The sequence below is a fragment of the Coregonus lavaretus genome (genome assembly GCF_964263955.1).
Source record: "Coregonus lavaretus genome assembly, chromosome: 20".
In the NCBI taxonomy this organism is placed as follows: Eukaryota; Metazoa; Chordata; class Actinopteri; order Salmoniformes; family Salmonidae; genus Coregonus; species Coregonus lavaretus.
In genome coordinates, this window is record NC_140007.1 from 18133473 (window position 1) to 18161152 (window position 27680).

Genomic DNA, 27680 nt, shown 5'->3' on the forward strand with positions numbered 1-27680 from the left:
GGTGACAGACAGTACATTAATACATTCAGATGTGTATGTAGGCCTGGCCTAAATGTGTGTTGCTGGCTACAATTGCTGCGTTCACACAGGAAGACCAATTCTGATATTTGTTTTTCTCACGAATTGGTCTTTGGACCAATCAGATCTGAAAAAGATCTGATGTGATTGGTCAAAAGACCAATTAGTGGGAAAAATAACAGAATTGGGCAGTCTGTATAAATCAGCGTATAAACGCTGCCAATGTCGCGAGCAACAGTCAGGCGGCAGTGACTAATGCTGCGTTCATAACCAAGTCTGAAGGTGGTATTTACAACATACCACTGGGAAAAATCCACTTTAACGCCCTTCCAACTCGTAATTACTAGTGGGAAAGTCGTCTATCATCCCTGAGCTCCTGACTTCTACATGCTGACCTCTGACGTCACCTACCGCGATAAAAGCGTTTTTGAACACTATAATTTGTTTACAAGCGTGATAGCTGTACTTTTAGTTTAGGTTGTCACAGCTTGTTGGCCAGTAGCCAATCGGCGTTTCCCAACGAGTTCAAAGCACATGAATCCATCCAACTGGTATTTACGACTTCACAACTGATAATTACCACATTCCCACTTAGTTATGAACGCATGAATATAGACGGGCACATCCGTATCACCGCTCCCACGTACACACGCGCTCCAACATACTAGGAATTTCTGCTCAGCACCCATGGCCCCCCATTAGATGCTCAAAGCGGCTGTTGTCAGAACGAATTATATCTGCACTACTGCTGTTTACTTCTGACCTTGCCTGCCTCTGGTAGGGTTTTCAATATTTTATTCAGAATTCCTGTGCTCTATCCCCATGGCTACATCCGATGGAAATGGAATAGAAGGCTGTCTTTTGCAACGAGGCAGATCTCAAAGTGACCCAAACCTACTCACCGAATCCGGCATCGATCTAGTGCACAATACAGGTAAGATAGGCCTACATATTTTATTGTCAGGATATTCTATAGGTTATGATATTGGCGTTTTAACATAGTCTAATCGCTTTGGCGATACAGTCGTCTCCTAAAGCCATCCCGTATTGCTAAATGGGATTTGAGGACCACATCGGAAATAATAAGCACTCCATGCTTCATTTGACAGCAAAAAATACAATAAAAGTGATTCTCAGACAATTGAGAGAGGAAAAAATCATGACGCGTTTGCCATTTTCATCCAGTTCTATTTAAAATGAATGGATGCTCTCCCAAAAACGCTATTTGTGCGTGATATTTGGAGCCGTATGCGCGCGTAGCCCATCTGGTTTTGCAGTAAATGTGCTGATTAGAAATGAACTGTAGGCTAGCCTATACAGCAAAGCCTATTTTACACAAACCCATACTATTTAGATCATCATTGCACCATTGCTACATGTATCTATTGGCCTAATAAGATTGGACGTGAAGATGACAGCCTACAGTGAAGAAACCGCATGTGGTGTGGTCAATCATTTTAGGCGAAATGTCTAGACGCTTTTTTCGTCGCTAGGTTATATTGTGATTCGTTACATTGAGCGCACAGACACTCCCACTGTGCACAGACGTTAGTTCAACGTCTAGTTTTTATTTACATTTGGTTGAGTTGTCAACTGACATGAATTCAACGTGAAATCAACCAAAAATGTAACTCTGTCATTGGATTTAGGTTAGAAGTTAGGGGAAAAAATACGACATTCCATTATATTGATCCAATCCGTTTTCCATGTTTGTTTGAAATGGTGAAACCAACATTGATTAAACCAGTTTTTACCCAGTGGGCAGACATAGCCTACACTACATGACCAAAAGTATGTGGACACCGGTTTGTCGAACATCTCATTCCAAAATCATGGGCATTAATATGGAGTTGGTCCCCCCCTTGCTGCTATAACAGCCTCCACTCTTCTGGGAAGGCTTTCCACTAGATGTTGGAACATTGCTGCAGGGACTTGCTTCCATTCAGCCACAAGAGCATTAGTGAGGCCGTGCACTGATGTTGGGGGATTAGGTCTGGCTCGCAGTCAGCGTTCCAATTAATCCCAAAGGTGTTCGATGGGGTTGAGGTCAGGGCTCTGTGCAGGCCAGTCATGTTCTTCCACACCGATCTCGACAAACCATTTATGTATGGACCTCGCTTTGTGCACAGGGGCATTGTCATGCTGAAACAGGAAAGGGCCTTCCCCAAACTGTTGCCACAAAGTTGGAAGCACGGAATAGTCTAGAATGTCATTGTATGCTGTTGCGTTAATATTTCCCTTCACTGGAACTAAGGGGCCTAGCCCAAACCATGAAAAACAGCCCCAGACCATTATTCCTCCTCCACCAAACTTTACAGTTGGCGCTATGCATTGGGGCAGGTAGCGTTCTTCTGGCATCCGCCAAACCCAGATTAGTACGTCGGACTGCCAGATGGTGAAGCGTGATTCATCACTCCAGAAAACACCTTTCCAAAGGCTTCGAGCTTTACACCACTCCAGCCAACGCTTGGCATTGCGCATGGTGATCTTAGGCTTGTGTGCAGCTGCTCGGCCATTGAAACCCATTTCATGAAGCTCCTGACAAACCGTTCTTGTGCTGACGTTGCTTCCAGAGGCAGTTTGGAACTCGGTAGGGAGTGTTGCAACCGAGGACAGACGATCTTTACACGCTACACGCTTCAGTACTTGGCAGTCCCGTTCTGTGAGCTTGTGTGGCCTACCACTTCGAGGTTGAGCTGTCGTTGATATTTTAAGTTTCCACTTCACAATAACAGCACTTACAGTTGACCAGGGCAGCTCTAGCAGGGCAGGAATTTGACGACCTGACTTGTTGGAAAGGTGGCATCCTATGACGGTGCCACATTGAAAGTCACTGAGCTCTTCAGTAAGGCCATTCTACTGTCGATGTTTGTCTATGGCGATTGCGTGGCTGTGTGATCGATTTTATACACCTGTCAGCAACAGGTGTGGCAGAAATAGCCAAATCCATTAATTTGAAGGGGTGTCCACATACTTTTGTGTATATATAGTGTATGTATTATGATTATTTGAGCAATTGCCTTCAGCATAAGACTGGGTTTCGGATAGTAGCCTATATTGGACACTCATTCCATGGACCCTTGGCCATCCCAACTCAGCCATTGTGTTTCACAGCATCAATTGGTTCCCATGCTGAGCAGATCAAACTGTCCTATGATCAATGACCCTGTGTTCCACATGATGGATAGGATCAAAGACTTCCACATCTGTGCAGCCCTACATAGGCCTATAGAACATTGATTTACTGTGGCGTGGACCATGCAGGCTATTCCCATTTCAGTTAACCTACCTCTTAACCTAATTCTCAGCTATTTTCACCTATATGGGTGATGAATCACTTTTTCCTTCATAAACGAACAGGCCCTCCTTCCCTAGACTGTTTATCAGCCAGGCGTTTTTATTCTCAAGTGCTTTTAGACATAGGCGGCAGGCCTAATGGCATTTTGTTATCAACAGCTGATATTTTTAACACAGTTGCATAAAATATTTTATTGGACAGTTGTTTAGTGTTGGTGCCAGCCCGTGTCTGTTGAAGAAGACTGTATGTTTATGGCATATTTATGGTTAAATTGAGTGGGTTCTTCTTCACCATTTACTGTTCTCACACACACACACACACACACACACACACCAGAAGCATGTTGGTAAAGTATGCATGAGCATGATTCACAAAACCACTGTTGTCTATTCATATTTCAACCAGCTATCTGTTTAGATCCTTTTTTTGCACTTTTACAATTGTCTCTACCCTCTTCATTCATCAATATTTTACAGCAAATGTTTAATGAAACTTCTCCACTTATGGCTAATCTAATTGTCACATACCTGTATGTGATAATGTAACAATATGCCCTCTAGTTACATCTTAGTAAACAACATCACACATTAACAGTGATTGAAGCATTGAAGCAGTACTATGAGAACCAGGTCTTATACTTTAATGTGCCTACACATGTGACCTACGCCCATTCACACGGCACAGCTAATGGAGTATACTGTAAATACAGTTCATTCAAGAGAACAGTAGCAGTGTCTGGTGACCCAAAGTACACATTGTCTATCCTCAGTTTATCGTCACTGTGTGAGCGTCGCGGAACTCTCGGCCTGCAGTCTTTGCCAAAGGATTACTAAGCCTTTTACGCAGTGGCCTTTGCAGCTGCAGAGACTGACACTGTATTCATCCACTTCGTTAACGCCATAGAGAGAAGACAAAACAAGAGGACAAAGACACAGCATTAGCTGTAGAACATTCAAGGCAATTTGACCCTTCGTTTGCATTATTTTAAGGGCAATTTTTTATTTGAAGCACAATGGGTAATATGAACAGGATTAAACAAATACTTACAGTCTGAGATGTTGTTGCCAGGCCAGGATTTTACTTTGAGGGGTTTTGCACCCAGTCTGAAGACATTTAGGGAAAACACTACAGGGTCTTATATACGCCACTTAGAATGTATACGTAATACCAGGCATGGTTGACACAGTAATGGTTCCCTAAAGCCCCAACCGTTCAATCAGTTTGTTCAGGCACAAATCCTTTACACACTCCTGCTAATACCAAGTCACTTTAGCTCAGTCTCACTTACTGTAGTCTCTTAGCAGCATCTGACCATTGAGGCAACGAAGCAATGGGATGCTTTGCACCCTAGGAGAATACTGTATACTGCAGGTATAAAAGGTGCAGTGAAATGCTTACTTGCGAGCTCCCTCAACAATGTAGTACAAATATCAATATCAATCAAAAATAACAATTAGAAGAAAGTTGTATGCATACTAAAACAAATATGTACACAATAGGATATACAGTATAAATTATGAATGTGCGGTCAAGTATGACTGTATTTACAATATATAGTGGATAGTGTATTTGTCTAATAGTCTCTTAGATGCAGATCTGAGCAGGTAGACAGCTAGGGTTAGCTGTTCAACAGTCTGATGGCCTGAAGGTAGAAGCTGTCTCGGAGCCTGTTGGTCAAAGACCTGATGCTCCGATACCATTTGCCAAATGGTAACGGAGTGAACAGTCCATGGTGCGGGTGACTGGAGTCCTTCACGATCTTCTGGGCCTTCCTCAGCTAGCTACACTAGTGGATTCGGAAAGTATTCAGACCCCTTGACTTTTTCCACATTTTGTTACTTTACAGTCTTATTCCAAAATTGATTAAATAACATTTTTCCCTCATCAATCTATACACAATACCCCATATTGACAAAGCGAAAACAGGTTTTTAGAAATGTTTGCAAATTTATATACAGTGAGGGAAAAAAGTATTTGATCCCCTGCTGATTTTGTACGTTTGCCCACTGACAAAGAAATGATCAGTCTATAATTTTAATGGTAGGTTTATTTGAACAGTGAGAGACAGAATAACAACAACAAAATCCAGAAAAACGCATGTCAAAAATGTTCTAAATTGATTTGCATTTTAATGAGGGAAATAAGTATTTGACCCCCTCTCAATCAGAAAGATTTCTGGCTCCCAGGTGTCTTTTATACAGGTAACGAGCTGAGATTAGGAGCACACTCTTAAAGGGAGTGCTCCTAACCTCAGTTTGTTACAAGTATAAAAGACACCTGTCCACAGAAGCAATCAATCAATCAGATTCCAAACTCTCCACCATGGCCAAGACCAAAGAGCTCTCCAAGGATGTCAGGGACAAGATTGTAGACATACACAAGGCTGGAATGGGCTACAAGACCATCGCCAAGCAGCTTGGTGAGAAGGTGACAACAGTTGGTGCGATTATTTGCAAATGGAAGAAACACAAAATAACTGTCAATCTCCCTCGGCCTGGGGCTCCATGCAAGATCTCACCTCGTGGAGTTGCAATGATCATGAGAACGGTGAGGAATCAGCCCAGAACTACACGGGAGGATCTTGTCAATGATCTCAAGGCAGCTGGGACCATAGTCACCAAGAAAACAATTGGTAACACACTACGCCGTGAAGGACTGAAATCCTGCAGCGCCCGCAAGGTCCCCCTGCTCAAGAAAGCACATATACATGCCCATCTAAAGTTTGCCAATGAACATCTGAATGATTCAGAGGAGAACTGGGTGAAAGTGTTGTGGTCAGATGAGACCAAAATGGAGCTCTTTGGCATCAACTCAACTCGCCGTGTTTGGAGGAGGAGGAATGCTGCCTTTGACCCCAAGAACACCATCCCCACCGTCAAACATGGAGGTGGAAACATTATGCTTTGGGGGTGTTTTTCTGCTAAGGGGACAGGACAACTTCACCTCATCAAAGGGACGATGGACGGGGCCATGTACCGTCAAATCTTGGGTGAGAACCTCCTTCCCTCAGCCAGGGCATTGAAAATGGGTAGCGTATGGGTATTCCAGCATGACAATTACCCAAAACACACGGCCAAGGCAACAAAGGAGTGGCTCAAGAAGAAGCACATTAAGGTCCTGGAGTGGCCTAGCCAGTCTCCAGACCTTAATCCCATAGAAAATCTGTGGAGGGAGCTGAAGGTTTGAGTTGCCAAACGTCAGCCTCGAAACCTTAATGACTTGGAGAAGATCTGCAAAGAGGAGTGGGACAAAATCCCTCCTGAGATGTGTGCAAACCTGGTGGCCAACTACAAGAAACGTCTGACCTCTGTGATTGCGAACAAGGGTTTTACCACCAAGTACTAAGTAATGTTTTGCAGAGGGGTCAAATACTTATTTCCCTAATTTAAATGCAAATCAATTTATAACATTTCTGACATGCGTTTTTCTGGATTTTTTTGTTGTTATTCTGTCTCTCACTGTTCAAATAAATCTACCATTAAAATTATAGACTGATCATTTCTTTGTCAGTGGGCAAACGTACAAAATCAGCAGGGGATCAAATACTTTTTTCCCTCACTGTATATATAAAAAACCTGATACCTTATTTACAAACGGATTCAGACTTTTTGCTATGAGACTCGAAATTGAGCTCAGGTGCATCCTGTTTCCATTGATCATCCTTGCGATGTTTCTATAACTTGATTGGCGTCCATCTGTGGTAAATTAAATTGATTGGACATGATTTGGAAAGGCACACACCTGTCTATATAAGGTCCCACAGTTGACAGTGCATGTCAGAGCAAAAACCAAGCCATGAGGTCGAAGGAATTGTCCGTAGAGCTCCGAGACAGGATTGTGTCAAGGCACAGATCTAGGGAAGGGTACCAAAACATTTCTGCAGCATTGAAGGTCCCCAAGAACACAGTGGCCTCCATCATTCTTAAATGGAAGAAGTTTGGAACCACCAAGCCTCTTAATAGAGCTGGCTGCCCAGCCAAACTGAGCAATCGAGGGAGAAGGGCCTTTGTCAGGGAGGTGACCATGAACCCGATGGTCACTATTACAGAGCTCCAGAGTTCCTCTGTGGAGATGGGAGAACCTTCCAGAAGCACAACCATCTCTGCAGCACTCCACCAATCAGGCCTTTATGGTGGAGTGGCTAGACGGAAGCCACTCCTCAGTAAAAGGCACATGACAGCCCGCTTGGAGTTTGCCAAAAGGCACCTAAAGACTCTCAGACCATGAGAAACAAGATTCTCTGGTCTGATGAAACCAAGATTGAACTCTTTGGCCTGAATGCCAAGCGTCATGTCTGGAGGAAACCTGGCACCATTTTTCAGCGGCAGGGACTGGGAGACTAGTCAGGATCGAGGGAAAGATGAACAGAGAAAAGTACAGGGAGATCCTTGATGCAAACTTGTCAAGAGCACTCATGACCTCGGACTGGGGCGAAGGTTCAACTTCCAACAGGACAACGACCCTAAGCACACAGCCAATACAATGCAGGAGTCTCTGAATGTCCTTGAGTGGCCCAACCAGAGCCAGGACTTGAACCCAATCGAACATCTCTGGAGAGACCTGAAAATAGCTGTGCAGCGACACTCCCCATCCAACCTGACACAGCTTGAGAGGATCTGCAGAGAAGAATGGGAGAAACTCCCCAAATACAGGTGTGCCAAGCTTGTAGCGTCATACCCAAGAAGACTCAAGGCTGTAATCGCTGCCAAAGGTGCTTCAACAAAGTACTGAGTAAAGGGTCTGAATACTTATGTAAATGTGATATTTCAGTTATTGTTATTTTATGAATTTGCAAAAATGTCTGAAAGCCTGTTTTTGCTTTGTCATTATGGGGTATTGTGTGTAGATTGATGAGAAGAAAACAAACAATTTAATCAATTTTAGAATAACATAACAAAATGTGGAAAAAGTCAAGGGGTCTGAATACTTTCCGAATGCACTGTATATACAAAGGTATGTGGTCACCCCTTCAAATTAGTGGATTCGGCAATTTCAGCCACACCTGTTGCTGACATTTGTATAAAATCGAGCACACAGCCATGCAATCTCCATAGACAAACATTGGCAGTAGAATGGCCTTACTGAAGAGCTCAGTGACTTTCAACATGGCACCGTTATAGGATGCCACCTTTCCAACAAGTCAGTATGTCAAATTTCTGCCCTGCTAGAGCTGCCCCAGTCAACTGTAAAGTGCTGTTACTGTGAAGTGGAAACGTCTAATAGCAGCAACGGCTCAGCCGCGAAGTGGTAGGCCACACAAGCTCACAGAACGTGACCGCCGAGTGCTGAAGCGCGTAGCGCGTAAAAAATGTCTGTCCTCGGTTGCAAAACTTACTACCGAGTTCCAAACTGCCTCTGGAAGCAACGTCTGCACAATAACTGTTCGTCAGGAGCTTCATGAAATGGGTTTCCATGGCCGAGCAGCCGCACACAAGCCTAAGATCACCATGCGCAATGCCAAGTGTCGGCTGGAGTGGTGTAAAGCTTGCCGCCATTGGACTCTGGAGCAGTAGAAACGCGTTCTCTGGAGTGATGAATCACGCTTCACCATCTGGCAGTCCGACGGACCAATCTGGGTTTGGCGGATGCCAGGAGAACGCTACCTGCCTGAATGTATAATGCCAACTGTAAAGTTTGGTGGAGGAGGAATAATGGTCTGCGGCTGTTTGTCATGGTTCGGGCTAGGCCCCTTAGTTCCAGTGAAAGGAAATCTTAACGCTACAGCATACAATGACATTCTAGACGATTCTGTGCTTCCAACTTTGTGGCAACAGTTTGGGGAAGGCCCTTTCCTGTTTCAGCATGACAATGCCCCTGTGCACAAAGCGAGGTCCATACAGAAATGGTTTGTCGAGATCGGTGTGAAAAAACTTGACTGGCCTGTACAGAGCCCTGGCCTAAACCCCATCGAACACCTTTGGGATGAATTGGAACGCCGACTGCGAGCCAGACCTAATCGCCCAACATCAGTGCACGACCTCACTAATGCTCTTGTGGCTGAATGGAAGCAAGTCCCTGCAGCAATGTTCCAACATCTAGTGGAAAGTCTTCCCAGAAGAGTGGACAGCCAAGGCGGGACCAACTCCATATAAATGCCCATGATTCTGGAATGAGATCTTCGACGAGCACATAGTTTTGGTCATGTAGTGTAAGTACAGCTGATACCTCACCAATTCTCCCAGATTCAAGAGGGGCAGTTACTCTAAGAAGGTGCTTGAGACAAGGTGGAGTAGCAGTGGTGCAAAGCATTCTGGATAATTTCTCTTATACTCTTCCGCCATGTAGATCCTCAGTAGCTCAGTTGGTAGAGCATGGCGCTTTGGGTTTGATTCCTGGGACCACCCATACTTAAAATGAATGTATGCATGACTGTAAGTTGCTTTGGATAAAAGCATCTGCTAAATGGAATATATTATGGTATGATATTTTAAACTGTGATGTTCAGACTCAGATTATTTTGTGTACTTGCTCAATTAGCCAAGCGTGCTTTTATTATGAAGAAGAACAATTTGATTACTGATGTAAAAGGTTTGAGTCACGCTCACTCATCATTACCCTCCCCTTCACTCTCTGAATGTAGACAAGGGAAGTTTATAAGAAGCCTAAAATAATGTGCCCCCCACACTATATTCATTTGACAGTATGCAAGACTCTACAGGCTAGTAGAGTTAGTTGAACATCTAAAAACTATCTATAAACCCTCTACTGTGGACTATCCAAATAAAGTGATACCATAAAACCTTTCACACACTCATGCATGCACACACACACCTCACCACTCAAACCCTACAGAATCTGCACAAATGTTCATTGATCAGCAAGTTCAGGTAGGCCACAGCACTTCAGCCAACAAAGGAAGGTAAGAGCGGTGCTCAACAATAAAGAAAGATATCCAAAAAAGGACTACCCATACAGGAAGAACCAATAGTGGACTAATTCATGATAAAATATGTTGAAGCCCTCAAAATAACACAATGAGAGATTTACTTAATCTTAGAAGGCTCTCAGGCTTTATTCCATGAGATGGACAGAACAGGGTCGTATTCACTAAAAGGAAGAAAACAGTCCAAAACGGGAAGGTACTGTCTTAAGTTGTCCAATAAGAAACACTAATTTTCGGTATCCGTTGCATAACATTTTGGTACAGTGTGCCCTAATGTATACGACCCAGGTATACTGTTCATAGAGCTGCCTGTCTGCCTCCTCTTCCCCCACCTGACTGAGGTCACACTTCATGCACATTTTCTCTGCCTCCTGCTCCTAAGAACCAGGGCACCAAATAAAGAGATAAGGGGCCGTATGTATAAAGAGTCTCAGAGTAGCACTGCTGATCTAAGGTCAGGTCCCCCCTGTCCATGTAATCTTATTTTTTGTGATCTAAAAGGCAAATCTGATCCTAAATCAGCACTCCTACTCTGAGATGCTTGATACATATGGTCCGAGACCTATTAGTGGAAAAGCAAATGCCAGTAGGAAGAGGCAATAGGAAAATACCTCAGATCTGAGGCCCATGGTGAAGACCTTACTGGAAAAGACAGGACAGCAGCAGTGAGAAAATGTATTGCAGTCGGAAAGGAATCCTGACACCAGCCTGGCCCTGTAGTCAGGAGCACTGAACTAGAAGTAGTCCTGCTGTCCTCAGGGCTGTCAGTCAAGTCATGCGGACTGGAAGTTACAGTTACAGCAACGCTAGTAGCCTAGCACTTCTGTCTTTTCATCTGTTCTTGAAGTTGTTTTCAAGTGCTATTGTAAAGAGAAACCAGCATAAGACTAATAGGCATTTGTCGATAACTCCAGTTATCTGTGACACTTGAAATACTGTCAGATTGTAGCTTCATTCAGCTCAAGTTCACTTTTCCACAGCATGTTTAGCACATTTTGTGTTCAAAATATGGTGGAAGTGTGGTAGCCTATTATAACCGTAAGTTGAATGAAACCAAATGTTTTGTTTTGCTTCGCTACTCTCTCAATTGGGCAATTTTTGTGAACGAGACTTGCTACACCTTCATGCTACTGAACAAAAATATAAACGCAACATGCATTTAAGCAGATATTCACACCTCAGTCAGCTTTTTTCTGGATTATGTGTTTTTTAAATTAATTTTGTATTATTATTATTATTATTATTATTATTATTATTATTGCTGCACTGTGGGAGCTACAAACATAAGTATTTCGCTGCACCTGCAAAACTCATCTGCAAATCTGTGTACGCAACTAATAAACTTTGGTTTGATTTTGATTTGAGTCCCTCAATTTCACATTGACTTTTCATTACACCACACTCTCTCTATTGACCACCTCCCCACGTCTCCATTTTTCTTACTCATTCCATCTCTCTCTTTGGCTCTCTATCTCTCCTGCTGCTTCAGTGTGTCTCAGTAACCCTGGTCGTGCCACCCCCTCTGCACCTAGCTCTGTTGGGTGACCCACCCTCTCGCTACATGCCATGTCAGGGTAATTGACAAGCCAGAAGCAGGAAATGACTCATCCCTTGTGTTGCTAAGTGGCTGCTGAAAGAGCACGGCCACTAAAGGGTGGGAGGGAGGCCACTCTCTGACTGTCTCTCCCCACCTCATTTAGATATAGCGGCTGTATCCTGGGACTCATTTAACTGGAGGACTCTGTGGGTTGACAAACAGACAGATGGGCGGGCAGATGGACGGACAGACCGATAGGTGAGAGACAGACAGATAGGTGAGCAGACAGACAAATGGACAGATAGGCAGACTGACAGACAGGCATGCATGCAGATGGACAGATAGATATACAGACCAAAAGTATAAACACAGCATGCAACAATTTCAAAGATTTTACTGAGTTACAGTTCATATAAGGAAATCAGTCAATTGAAATAAATAAATTAGGCACTAATCTATGGATTTTACATGACTGGGAATACAGATATGCATTTGTTGGTCACATATACCTTAAAAAAAGGTAGGGGCTTGGATCAGAAAACCAGTCAGTATCTGGTGTGACCACCATTTGCCTAATGCAACGCGACATATCTCCTTCGCATAGAGTTGATCAGGCTGTTGATTGTGGCCGGTGGAATGTTGTCCCACTCCTCTTCAATGACTGTGCGAAGTTGCTGGATATTGGCGGGAACTGGAACACGCTGTCGTACACGTCGATCCAGAGCATCCCAAACATGCTCAATGGGTGACATGTCTGGTGAGTATGTGAACCATGGAAGAACTGGGACATTTTTAGCTTCCAGGAATTGTGTACTGATCCTTGCGACATGGGGCCGTGCATTATCATGCTGAAACACGAGGTGATGGCGGCGGATGAATGGCATGACAATGGGCCTCAGGATCTCGTCACGGTATCTCTGTGCATTCAAATTGTCATCGATAAAAATGCAATTGTGTTCGTTGTCTGTAGCTTATGCCTGCCTGTACCATAACCCCACCGCCACCATGGAGCACTCTGTTCACAACATTGACATCAGCAAACCGCTCGCCCACACGACGCCATACACGTGGTCTGCGGTTGTGAGGCTGGTGGGCGTACTGCCAAATTCTCTAAAATGACGTTGGAGGCTGCTTATGGTAGAGAAATGAACATTAAATTATCTGGCAACAGCTCTGGTGGACATTCCTGCAGTCAGCATAACAATTGCACGCTATTATGTTATGGGACCAAAACTGCACATTTTAGAGTGGCCTCTTATTGTCCCCAGCACAAGGTGCACCTGTGTAGTGATCATGCTGTTTAATCAGCTTCTTGATATGCCACACCTGTCAGGAGGATGGATTATCTTGGTAAAGGAGAAATGCTCACTAACAGGGTTGTAAACATATTTGTCCATAACATTTGAGAGAAATAAGCGTTTTGTGCATATGGAACATTTCTGGGATCTTTTATTTCAGCTCATGAAACAAGGGACCAACACTTTACATGTTGCTTGTATATTTTTGTTCAGTGTAGGTGCATCGATAGATACACCGATAGATTGATAGATAGCCCATAGGCCGCCTATAGACTACTTCCAAGGTAACAAAACAATTCATCAATGATGGACTTTGGTTGAACTATTCCTTTAATCCCATTTCTATTATGGAACTAGAACTGTAATTCACGAAGCTGTCAGCTCACGACTCATTCATCTCGGCCGGCCAAGACCAGGAAGTCTATTTGTTGTGGCAAGACCTCTCTTAATTTCCATCTTGAGCCACTCATGTTCTCCACAGAGGCAGGAGAAACACTTACTAGAGGAACTCCTAAGGAATACCTAAAAGTAATCCCATGCAGGTTAAAAGCAGGTCAAAAATGTTTTGGGGGTGAGTGATCTGGGCCACGACTTGTACACTTGATCGATGGACATACATTTCATCAGTTGGTTGTAAATGTAGCTTCTACTTTCAAAGTGAGTGATGTGTTTCTTCTCAGCTTGTCACAGTGCCCGTGGTACAGATGAAGGATCTTAATTACCTACAATGCAAGGACATTTGCAATACATGTAGTTGAGGTTTAAAAAGGCTTCTGAAATTTGTAATTTCCACTTAGAGATTTCAGACATGATTGTCCTTAATGTAAAAAATGTATCAACACCTACAAAAATGTCAATTTAATTATAATCCATATAATAATTCACATTTCCTGTTGCTGCAGGATTCTAATCCTGCTGTGGCAAACTGGCTCAAATTTAAGATCCTACATCTGTGCAGCGCATCACTGCTTGGTCAATGAGAGTAAGTCTGCATGACCACAGCATCTGTTACATGATTATCACCACCAATGTTCCCTCAAAGTTTTGGGGGCACTGAGCAAATTTCTGGTCTTGTGAGCGGAAACTTGAACGTTGTGAGAATTTTGTGCAACTTCCGGTGCGCGTTTACAGTGCACACCGAGGCTGTACCCTTACCCTTTTAGACAGTAGCCAGTAGGCTATTGTGGCTATTTAAGCATAATGTAGGCCTACCAACAATACCAATGGAGAAAATCACATAACATTTTAACATGGAAATAGCTTTTGATTTCTATGATATAGCCTACAGTAGCCTATATGTGGTGTTCAATGCAGGCCTACATTGCATGAGACTTTTAAAAACGTTTTTACATTATGAAGGGCTTGATATTTAATTAATACTTTTTTACTTGATCTGTAACACCATGGGCCAAATAGGTGGCTGTGAATTACATTGAATTGTGTTGTATGATGCAAGAAACCACTTTACAAAATACAATTAATTATTATTACCATACAGAGAATTAGACAATGTAGGCTACCCCTCTGCCTATTGGCTTATTTGCATATTCAAGCCTGTCTCAAAATACAACACTGCCCCTTTAATTAAGACGAAAGCCTTTTACATGACTGGCTTTTCGAAGACAGCTTGAAATGTAGCCTACACGTTTTGTGCTCTTGTAGGAAGCAGTAACTCCCCATTACTGACCTATACTTATCTATAACTAGGCTAATAACTCGCTAACTTGCAAATAATATAAAGAAATGTGCACACACGCGGCTCTGTGCTCTGATCCCAACTGATCTGATCTGAAAACCGCATTCACTCGCAGGATGTTGTTCCCACCGTGACTATTAAAACATACCCAACCCGTGGATAGATGGCAGCATTCACGCAAAACTGAAAGCGCGATCCACCGCATTTAACCACGGCAAGGTGACTGGGAATATGGTTGAATACAAACAGTGCAATTATTCCCTCCGTAAGGCAATCCAACAGGTAAACGTCAGTACAGAGACAAAGTGGAGTAGTAATTCAACGGCTCAGACACGAGACGTATGTGGCAGGGTCTACAGACAATCACGGATCACAAAGGGAAAACCAGCCACGTCGCGGACACTGACGTCTTGCTCCTGGACAAGCTAAACACCTTCTTGCTCGCTTTGAGGATAACACAGTGCCACCGACGTGGCCCGCTCCCAAGGACTGTGGGCTCTTGTTCTCTGTGGCTGACGTGAGTAAGACATTTAAGCGTGTTAACCCTCGCAAGGCTGCTGGCCCAGACGGCATCCCTAGCATGCGCAGACCAGCTGGCTGGAGTGTTTACGGACATTCAATCTCTCCCTATCCCAGTCTGCTGTCCCCACTTGCTTCAAGATGCCCACCATTGTTCCTGTACCCAAGAAAGCAAAGGTAACTGAACTAAATGAGTATCGCCCCGTAGCACTCACTTAGGTCATCATGAAGTGCATTGAGAGGCTAGTTAAGGATCATATCACCTCCACCTTACCTGACACCCTAGACCCACTTGAATTTGCTAACCGCCCCAATAGATCCACAGACGATGCAATCGCACTGCCCTATCCCATCTGGACAAGAGGAATACCTATGTAAGAATGCTGTTAATTGACTATAGCTCAGCCTTCAACACCATAGTACCGACCAAGCTCATCATTAAGCTCGGGCCCTGGGTCTGAACTCCGCCCTGTGCAACTGGGTCCTGGACCTCTTGACGGGCCGCCCCCAGGTGGTGAAGGTAGGAAACAACACCTCCGCTACGCTGATCCTCAACACAGGGGCCCCATAAGGGTGCATGCACAGCCCCCTCCTGTACTCCCTGTTCACCCATGACTGCGTGGCCACGCACGCCTCCAACGCCATCATCAAGTTTGCAGACGACACAACAATGACGAGACAGCCTACAGGGAGGAGGTGAGGGCCCTGGCGGATTGGTGCCAGGAAAATAACCTCTCACTCAACGTCAACAAAACGAAGGAGCTGATCGTGGACTTCTGGAGACAGCAGATGGAGCACGCCCCTATCCACATTGACGGGACCAAAGTGGAGAAGGTGAAAAGCTTAAAGTTCCTCGGCATACACATCACTGACAATCAGAAATGGTCCATCCACACAGACAGTGTCGTGAAGAAGGCGTAACAGCGCCTTTACAACCTCAGGAGGCTAAAGGAATTCAGCTTGGCCCCTAAGACCCTCACAAACTTTTACAGATGCACAATTGCGAGCATCCTGTCGGGCTGCATCACCGCCTGGTACGGCAACTCCACCGCCCTCAACCGCAGGGCTCTCCAGAAGGTGGTGCGGTCTGCCCAACGCATCACCAGGGGCATACTGCCTGCCCTCCAGGACACTTACAGCACCCGATGTCACAGGAAGGCCAAAAAGATCATCAAGGAAATCAATCACCCGAGCCACGGCCTGTTCACCCCGCTATCATCCAGAAGGCGAGGTCAGTCCAGGTGCATCAAAGCTGGGACAGAGAGACTGAAAAACTGCTTCTATCTCAAGGCCATCAGACTGTTAAATAGCCATCACTTGCCGGCTACCACCCGGTTACTCAACCCTGCACCTTAGAGGCTGCTGCCCTATGTACATAGTCATGGAATCACTGGTCACTTTAATAATGTTTACATACTGCTTTACTCATTTCATATGTATATACTGTATTCTACTGTATTTTCATGAATGCCACTCTGACATTGCTCGTCCTAATATTTATATATTTCTTAATTCCATTCTTTTACTTTTAGATGTGTGTGTATTATTGTGAATTGTTAGATACATTTCACTACACCCCCATTAACATCTGCTAAATGTGTATGTGACCAATAACATTTGATTTGATTTGGTTTGATTGAAAGTCCGCTCGTGGGCTACACCGCCAATAGAATTCTACTCCGTTGCACTCTGGCTCTGCCTACAACAAAATCAGACTCAATCTTGCAAAGTTAGATTTGTTTTGGTTTGTTGCATTGAAAAGGGTCTGATATGTTAGTTAATTCGATCACTATAATCTATATCAGGACTGCCCAACCCTGTTCATGAAGAGCTACCGTCCTGTAGGTTTTCACTCCAACCCTAATCTAGCAGACCTCATTCTAGTAATTAGCTGGTTGATAAGATTAATCAGGTTAGTAACACCTGGGGTTGGAGCAAAAACCTACAGGAGGGTAGCTCTCCAGGAACAGGGTTGGGCAACCCTGATCTAAATTTATATAGTGCAAACTAATGGCGCAAATTCAGTGAAGTTCAATCTCTTGCGTCTCTGTGCGGCTTGGCATTTCTTCTGCGCTGCAGTCGTGGAGGAGGTGAGCGGCCACGCACGCGCGCAGTTTAGAGGGAACATTGATCACCACAACTGTCATATACTGTCCACCAGTGGCGATTTTAGCATGTCAATCTTGGTGGGGCAAACACATTTCTTCTTTGGTGTTGTGCATGCCAGCAAAGCCACAACACTAAACAATACATTCATTTCACTATAACGGTGACAAACGGTGCCCACAAACTATTAGGGCCTACATAAAGCTGTCCCAACAGCAGAGTCCCAACAGCAGTCCCAACACCTTACCACTGCTACACCTGGCTACCAGCAGAGCCTTGTCTGGCAGCGAAACAGTTCAATCAGCCTCATTTACTGCCTTTAAAAAAAACAGCTGATATGGCTGACTTGCTTAAACAAATGTGGTTTCAGCTGACAATTAAGATGTACAAACTATGGCATAAGGAGACGACGAGCGGATAAGAGGCAATCCGTAATTTCGATTAAGACATTAATGAGCGAGCTAGGACGAACATAGTCAATATAACTATTTGTTCAGCACTTTTGAAATGTACTGCGACAGAATTCAGAACATGGGCCGTTCTTCCAGTGTTCTCCCTGTACACCAAGTCAGAACCGTAGGATAAATAAAGGGGCCATATAAGCAGACAATGAAAGCTCTTACAATATTCGATGATTACATTTCTCTAAAACAGGCTATAGGCTACATGTGCACCACCAAGTCAGAACAGTAGGTGAAATTTAAGAGGTGAAAAGGGACCAAATTATTAGGGTGAGGCACATGGGCTACTAACAGCTTACTACACAACATACACTTAGTATTACATTCTTAGCTACAGTATACATATCTCCCTGGCATATTACATCATTTATGCAGCAGCATACAATACATTTTTGGACTCACCTTGTGTTGTGCTCACTTGAACAGGAAGGTGGCACGGCGGTCCTTCGTGGGCAAATTTTGTCATCAAACTTTGTCATCAAAGTCTGGCATTCTCTGGATTTATGGTGCTTTCAAGACAACTGGGAACTCGGGGGAAAAAAACAATGTCGAATCATGATGACGTCAGTGATCTTCAGGTCGGAGCTCTAGAAAGAGGCCCGAGTTCCCGACTTGTAATTCCGAGTTGGATGACCGTTCAAAACGTATTTTCCCAGTCGGAGCTCATTTTTTCCCCGAGTTCCCAGTTGTCTTGATGAAGTCATGCTGGATTGACAGCATGGCCAATGTTGAATGTTTTCCTTTTAAGCTTGGAAAAGAGACCCTTAAACCCAGACTTGGAACCACACACCCACTCCACTGAATATCAGGCTAGTGATTGCTTTGCAATGCTTGCAGTTAGCCACTGATTCCTTCCAAACCACTCATTGTTGAATTTGCGATTTCCAACTTGTTGAGTAATGTTTATGGCCGATGAGCACCGATACGTTTTATCTATAATTGCTCTTACATTTTAGTCATTTAGCAGACGCTCTTATCCAGAGCGACTTACAGTTAGTGAATGCATACTTTATTTTTTTGTTTTTTTCATACTGGCCCCCCGGCCAAACCCTCCCCTACCTTGGACGACGCTGGACCACTTGTGCGCCGACCATGGGTCTCCCGGTCGCGGCCGGCTGCGACAGAGCCTGGACTCGAACCAGGATCTCTAGTGGCACAGCTAGCACTGCGATGCAGTGCCTTAGACCACGGCGCCACTCGGGAGTCTCTTCATATGACAAGGATTAAAAAGCATTTGCCAGTAGATTGTCGACTTGATTCATGATGATGACTGCTAGCTAAGATTTCGAAAGTATGATGTTGACATGATCAGTCCAATCAACGCTACTGTGTATATATAACGTGATTTGACGTCATTTTATCTCCACACATGAAAATGAAACACGACAACAACAAGCCTTATGCTTATTCCCTGAGGTTGTGGATGCAGATTAGGCATTTGACAGTGTGAACTGTGTCAAATGCCAGGGAATAAGCGTGTGTGTGTGCGTCCATGCGTCTATACCTATACATGTACTTGGGAACGTGTGTGTGTGTGTGTGTGTGTGTGTGTGTGTGTATTTGCGAGCATGTGTGTGTTTGTTGATGTGTTGGGAGAACTAGCACGACTGCCTGAGCTTGTGCAACACTGAAAAATCACAGCCGGAATCAGACTGAGTGGGAAAGCAGTCAGGCAGTTCAGCAGACAGCCCTGTGAGACCGTCGTGGAACTAGGACCCGAGCAAAGCGAAACACCTGTCGTAGGCCTCAGTGTTAAAGGGATAGTTCAGCCAATTTTTCAAAATTAGACATTGGTTTCCTTACCCTGTAAGCAGTCTATGGACAAGGTATGACAGCAATCCATGCTTTGGTTTAGTTTCCCTAGCACTGTTTCCACATGTTAATGTTTTAGTATTGGTGGCACAAATCCCATTCAAGTTATGGGACCGATATTAGCATTTTTTGCGCATCATGTCCAAGTCATCCAAAAGTATCTCAAATTGATTGTGAAGCTCAACAAGTCACTTTTATAGATGATTTGAACATCAAAAATCCTAATATCAGTCCCATAACTTGAATGGGATTTGTGCAACAAATGCAAAAATATTAGCATGTGGGAACAGTGCCAGGGAAACTAAACCAAAGCATGTATTGCTATCATACCTTGTCCATAGACTGTTTACAGAGTAAGGAAACCAATATGTCATTTAGTAATTTGGGTGAACTATCTTAAGGAAGAAAGTAATGGAGCTAAAGAAGGTTAAGTGGGGTCAGGATGCCATGCTACAGTAGAGCAGAGAGAAGAGGAAAACTATAGTTTTTGCCCTTGCACAAAAGAGGAGGAGACAACCTCTGCCTGTGTGAAAAGCCAGAGAGATACTGTAGAATTGCCCTCCTGGGCTATCTGGACAACATTGAGGGATAGACTGTGAATCTGTTGTAAATAGACACTCGTATTAGTTACCTGAGGTCTATTGGATAGTTTCTGTATTCATCAACATCAATCATCTTCTCAAATTTTGGGCGGCTGCATACCAATACCATGCTCTGGTTTTTTTTATAGTTTTTTTTCCCTTGTATCATTTCATGAGTCATTTTCTAATCAGAAACAAAAACCTTGGATTGGTGAAAGCCATATGGTACAATTGAAGCCAACTGGCAGCTGGGTAGGAGGTTGCTTTTGGAACCAGTGTGAAATGGCTAGCTAGTTAGAGGTACGCACTAGTAGTGTTTCAATCGGTGACGTCACTCGCTTTGAGACCTTGAAGTAGTTGTTTCCCGCGGCTTTTGTGGAGCGATAGGTAACAATGCTTTGAGGGTGACTGTTGTTGATGTGTGCAGAGCCCAGGTTAGGGCGAGGAGAGGGACGGCAGCAATACTATTTCCAATCAATGAGGATGAGGAGAGCGAACATGTAGACTAAGGAGCCCCCCACACACTCGCTGTTGGCTGGTATTACAGAGGCCAACCCTAACTCCCATTTACGTCAAATTTTCACTTCTAGCCTACCATTGAAATCAATGCATGACTAAGTGAAAATGTTCCTTAAGTGGAAGTTAGGATTCACCCTCCCATTTATAGTCTGAGTTTCCCACTCCGACAATGTGGGCGATTCTGTCAGAGATAGATGATCAAGGGAGATCAAATAAACAGTGTCTGGGCTGGGAACACCAAGGGTATAGAGAGAAGGAGATGGGGAGGACTGAAAAAGAACAATGAGCCCAAGGTGGATGAGGTAGAATAGGTAGACAGACTTCCCAGCCACTCAAGGGATGCCAACATCAAATCACTACAGAGGGAGAGTAGAGGAAGCCCTTTCAGAGTAACTGTTAGCTTGATAAGCACTTACAGTAGAGCAGTATTGAACACAACGATCCTTACAGGCCCTCTCTTGAGATGGTAAATTAAATACATAGCCGTATCAGATGACAGTAATAGATAGAATTCGGTTGTAAGGGAAATTAATCTATCTATTCATTGTCTCACTGGACTGCTTGGAGTGCGTGGAAGAATGCAGGGCAGTCGTGTGTGTGTGCGTGCGAGAGGTATACCAGTATTTTATGGATGGTGGGCGTTCTGTATTCTTTCAGCACCATGGAGAGCGAAACACTCACATTGCAGTGGAACTCCTGGGCCTGTATTCACAAAACTTCTCAGAGTAGGAGTGCCGATCTAAACTACATTTAACGTATGACGTGAAATGTGTCCAGTAAAACTTAACCCTACACCTCTATATGACCTACAGATAGTAGCTAATAATAGCATAAGCATTACATATTGTAGTAGTAGATGTCATAAGCAGGCATAACAACTTTCCACAGGTTATGAAAACCGACTTAACATTGATAAACAGATGTTGCTCAGGTGAGCATATTATTCTGCCATAGCTTGTCATGACGGTGTAGTCTAAGGACTAAGATCCTATATGGAGGTTTTATGGTTGTGACCATCACGCCTCCATCTTGGCAGTCCTACACCATCGTAAAAAATATTTTGCATTTATTCAGACACCTTAATACATACTTTTAAATTATACTGAACAAAAATATAAACGCAACATGTAAAATGTTGGTCCCAAGTTTCATGAGCTGGAATAAAAGATCCCAGACATTTTCCAGACGCAAAAAAAGCTAATTTCTCTCAAATGTTGTGCACGCATTTGTTTACATACCTGTTAGTGAGCATTTCTCCTTTGCCAAGATAATCCATCCACCTGACAGGTGTGGCATATCAAGAAGCTGATTAAACAGAATGGTCATTACACAGGTGCACCTTGTGCTGGGACAATAAGAGGCCACTCTAAAATGTGCAGTTTTGTCACACAACACAATGCCACAGATGTCTCAAGTTTTGAGGGAGCGTGCAATTGGCATGCTGACAAAGATCCTATATGGCGCCGGAGAAGATGGCTGCCATTTTACAGCCCTCTAACCAATTGTACTATTATGTGTGTTTTTCCGCGTTATTTGTAATTTATTTGGTACATAATGTTTCTGCCATCGTCTCTTATAACCAAAAAGAGCTTCTGGATATCAGGACAGCGAATACTCACCTCGTATTGGACGAAGATTTTTTCTTCAACGAGGGGGCTGCAAAGGATATCCTACAGACACCCGACAAGGCCCAAATCCCCGTCATTCGCATGAGAAAGAGACGGAGATATCATGGACGTAGGTCGGGGTGCCTTGTAAGGATCCGACGGCGAGCGAGTAAACTGCCTCTCCCATCAATCCTATTAGCCAATCTTCAATCATTTGAGAATAAACTGGATGACCTAAGATTACGGTTATCCTACCAAAGGGACATTAAAAACTGTAATATCTTATGTTTCACCGAGTCGTGGCTGAACGACAACATGGACAACATACAGCTAGCGGGCTATACGCTACATCGGCAGGATAGAACGGCTGACTCCGGTAAGACAAGGGGTGGCGGTCTGTGTATATTTGTAAACAACAGCTGGTGCACAAAATCAAATACTAAGGAAGTCTCAAGGTTTTGCTCACCTGAGGGAGAGTACCTTATGATAAGCTGTAGACCACACTATTTACCAAGAGAGTTTTCATCTATATTTTTAATAGCTGTCTATTTACCACCACAAACCAATGCTGGCATTAAGATTGCACTGAATGAGCTGTATAAGGCCATAAGTAAACAGAAACACGCTCATCAAGAGGCAGCGCTCCTAGTGGCCGGGGACTTTAATGCAGGGAAACTTAAATCCGTTCTACCTAATTTCTACCAGCATGTTAAATGTGCAACCAGAGGGGAAAAAAAACTCTAGACCACCTTTACTCCACACACAGAGACGCATACAAAGCTCTCCCTCGCCCTCCATTTGGCAAATCTGACCATAACTCTATCCTCCTGATTCCTGCTCTATCCTCCTGATTCCTGTTTATAAGCAAAAACTAAAGCAGGAAGCACCAGTGACTCGGTTAATAAAAAAGTGGTCAGATGACGCAGATGCTAAGCTACAGGACTGTTTTGCTAGCACAGACTGGAACATGTTCCGGGATTCTTCAGATAGCATTGAGGAGTACACCACATCAGTCACTGGCTTCATCAATAAGTGCATCGATGATGTCGTCCCCACAGTGACCGTACGTACATACCCCAACCAGAAGCCATGGATTACAGGAAACATCCGCACTGAGCTAAAGGGTAGAGCTGCCGCTTTCAAGGAGCAGGACTCTAACCCGGACGCTTATAAGAAATCCCGCTATGCCCTCCGACGAACCATCAAACAGGCAAAGAGTCAATACAGGACTAAGATTGAATCGTACTACACCGGCTCTGATGCTCGTCGGATGTGGCAGGGCATGAAAACTATTACAGACTACAAAGGGAAGCACAGCCACAAGCTGCCCAGTGACACAAGACTTCCAGACGAGCTAAACCACTTCTATGCTCGCTTCGAGGCAAGCAACACTGAAGCATGCATGAGAGCACCAGCTGTTCCGGATGACTATGTGATCATGCTCTCCGTAGCCGATGTGAGTAAGACTTTTAAGCAGGTCAACATTCACAAGGCTGCAGGGCCAGACGGATTACCAGGACGTGTACTCCGAGCATGTGCTGACCAACTGGCAAGTGTCTTTACTGACATTTTCAACATGTCCCTGACTGAGTCTGTAATACCAACATGTTTCAAGCAAACCACCATAGTCCCCGTGCCCAAGGACACTAAGATAACCTGCCTAAATGACTACCGGCCTGTAGCACTGATGTCTGTAGCCATGAAGTGCTTTGAAAGGCTGGTCATGGCTCACATCAACAACATTTTTGCATACCACCCCAACAGATCCACAGATGATGCAATCTCTATTGCGCTCCACACTGCCCTTTCCCACCTGGACAAGAGGAACACCTACATGAGAATGCTATTGACTACAGCTCAGCATTCAACACCATAGTGCCCTCAAAGCTCATCATTAAGCTAAGGATCCTGGGACTAAACACCTCCCTCTACAACTGGATCGTGGACTTCCTGACGGGCCGCCCCCAGGTGGTAAGGGTAGGTAACAACACATCTGCCACACTGATCCTCAACACGGGGGCCCCTCAGGGGTGCGTGCTCAGTCCCCTCCTGTACTCCCTGTTCACCCATGACTGCATAGCCAGGCACGACTCCAACACCATCATTAAGTTTGCCGACGACACAACAGTGGTAGGCCTGATCACCGACAACAATGAGACAGCCTATAGGGAGGAGGTCAGAGACCTGGCCGTGTGGTGCCAGGATAACAACCTCTCCCTCAACGTGACCAAGACAAAGGAGATGATTGTGGACTACAGGAAAAAAATGAGGACTGAGCACGCCCCCATTCTCATCGACGGTGCTGTAGTGGAACAGGTTGAGAGCTTCAAGTTCCTTGGTGTCCACATCACCAATGAAGTATCATGGTCCAAACACACCAAGACAGTTGTGAAGAGGGCACGACAAAGCCTATTCCCCCTCAGGAGACTGAAAAGATTTGGCATGGGTCCTCACACCCTCAAATTCTACAGCTGCACCATCGAGAGCATCCTGACTGGTTGCATCACCGCCTGGTATGGCAACTGTTCGGCCTCCGACCGCAAGGCCCTACAGAGGGTAGTGCGTACGACCCAGTACATCACTGGGGCCAAGCTTCCTGCCATCCAGGACCTCTATACCAGGCGGTGTCAGAGGAAGGCCCTCAAAATTGTCAAAGACTCCAGCCACCCTAGTCATAGACTGTTCTCTCTGATACCGCACGGCAAGCGGTACCGGAGTGCCAAGTCTAGGTCCAAAAGACTTCTCAACAGCTTCTACCCTCAAGCCATAAGACTCCTGAACAGCTAGTCATGGCTACCCGGACTATTTGCCCCCGCACATTGACTCTGCACCGGTACCCCCCTGTATATATAGCCTCCCTACTCTTTTTTTCTCAACACTTTTGTTTGTTGTTGTTTTATTTTACTTTTTTATTAAAAATAAATGCACTGTTGGTTAAGTGCTGTAAGTAAGCATTTCACTGTAATGTCTGCACCTGTTGTATTCGGCGCATGTGGCCAATACAATTTGATTTGATTTGACTGCAGGAATGTCCACCAGAGCTGTTGCCAAAGAATTGAATGTTCATTTTTCTACCATAAGCTGCCTCCAACGTCGTTTTATAGAATTTGGCAGTATGTCCAACCAGCCTTACAACCACAGACCACGTGTAACCACGCCAGCCCAGGACCTCCACATCCGCCTTCTTCGCCTGTGGGATCAACTGAGACAATCAACCCAGACAGCTGATGAAACTGTTGGTTTGCACAACCGAATAATTTCTGCACAAACTGTCAGAAACCGTCTCAGGGAAGCTCATCTGCGTGCTCGTTGTTCTCACCAGGGTCTTGACTAGACTGCAGTTCGGCGTTGTAACCAACTTCAGTGGGCAAATGCTCACCTTCGATGGTCCCTGGCATGCTGGAAAAGTGTGCTATTCACAGATTAATCCCAGTCTCAACAGTACCGGGCAGATGGCAAACAGCGTGTAGGCGTCGTGTAGGCGAGCGGTTTGCGGATGTCAACGTTGTGAACAGAGAGCCCCATTGTGGGGTTATGGTATGGGCATGCATAAGCTACGGACAACGAACACGATTGCATTTTATCTATGGCAATTTGAATGCACAGAGATACCGTGATGAGATCCTGAGGCCCGTTGTCGTGCCATTCATCCGCCGCCATCACCTCATGTTTCAGCATGATAATGCACGCCCCCATGTCGAAATGATCTGTACACAATTCCTGGAAGCTGAAAATGTCCCAGTTCTTCCATAGCCTGCATACTCACCAGACATGTCACCCATTGAGCATGTTTGGGATGCTCTGGATCGATGTGTACGACAGCGTGTTCCATTTCCCAACAATATCCAGCAACTTCACACAGCCATTGAAGAGGAGTGGGGCAACATTCCACAGGCCACAATCAACAACTGGATCAACTCTATGTGAAGGAGATGTGTTGCGCTGCATGAGGCATATGGTGGTCACACAAGATACTGACTGTTTTTTTTTATCCACACCCCTACCTTTTTTATTTTTTATTTCAGTGACTAACATATCTGTATTCCCAGTCATGTGAAATCCATAGATTTAGGGCCTAATGAATTTATTTCAATTGACTTATTTCCTTATATGAAATGTAGCGCAGTAAAGTCTTTGAAATTGTTGCATGTTTTATTTATGTTTTTGTTCAGTGAGCTAAACATACAAATGAAAAAATATATACAAATGTTTTCCTTAAAATATATATTTTGTGTTTGATGCCATGTGTTTGATGCCATTCCATTTACTCCGTTCCAGCCATTATTATGAGCCGTCCTCCCCTCAGCAGCTTCCACTGCTTTCAATGGACAATACATAGCATCAGCAATCCGGGGTTTATATACATTATTGGTCGTGACTATGTTACGAGAGAGCGGGAGGGAGAAAGAGAAGTATCAATTTAGCTGTTACCTGGGTTACCTGTCTACATGCACAAACACAATGGATCATAGCTAGTTATTCTAACTCATGGGTTTTGTTCTCCCAACCCACTCAGTTCTTCTATCTGTCTTATGGCAAACCAGACACGTCTCTGACACGCACGCACACACTTGCCACTGATTTTTCCATGCTCTTTTTTTGTGCATGTGTTTGTTGAGTTAAAGCATTGGGATACAGCATCACATCTTTTTACACATTACATTTTATTCAGGATACATCATTCACAGACGTACTTTAGCCCATAAGGTTATACTGTACTTGCATATAGTAGAGCGACTTTGTCAATATATTATTTTTCACAGCTCGACTTATTTCTGAAGCTATTCTTATTCATGGATGTATTTGACTGTTGAACTAGTATGAATCAGAGTAAAACCATTCCACTTATGTATCACTAAAATGTCAGCAGTGGGGATTTTCCCTGTTCTGTGCGCCTCGCTTTGCCTATCCTGCCTAGCGACCATGATGCTGTAGTAGTAGACTGCCAGTACAGTGTTGCCTGCAGGGTGCCCAATGGAAGCCATTCAGCACACATATAGTACACGCATACTCATACACACGCACCGGTATGTGCATCCTCTTTTTATATGTTTAGTCACAGACACAAACAGACACTTGACTGTTTGAAACCAGAGAGCTGAGGGTGCTCTCTCACTCTCATGAAACAGATCTATTCTTAGTGTCTGAGCCTATTGTGTGAGTGATAGGAGTTGGGCAAGATAGACACTCTTAGCACGACTAGCTACATCCCACTGGTTAAATCTGTTTGCTTTCAGGGAGATGCTGGATTAGGGTGGTATGATCAGTTTGTGTGCGTGCATGTGTGGGAGAGAGAAAGCGTGTTACAAACACATACTACAAATAGGAGTGTGGGCCTGTGTTTT

At 44.3% G+C, this 27680-nt stretch overlaps 1 protein-coding gene across 1 annotated transcript in view; it reads left to right on the forward strand.

Annotated features, from left to right (window-relative positions):
• Positions 1 to 840: 840 nt before the first annotated feature.
• Positions 841 to 27680, forward strand: part of phactr3a (phosphatase and actin regulator 3a) — a gene marked incomplete at both ends in the record, with an annotated part of 58465 nt that continues 31625 nt past the window's right edge. The window contains one exon of the mRNA XM_084184035.1: positions 841 to 952. Coding sequence (XP_084040161.1) covers positions 841 to 952 — 112 coding nt within the window. The remainder of the gene's footprint in view (positions 953 to 27680) is intronic.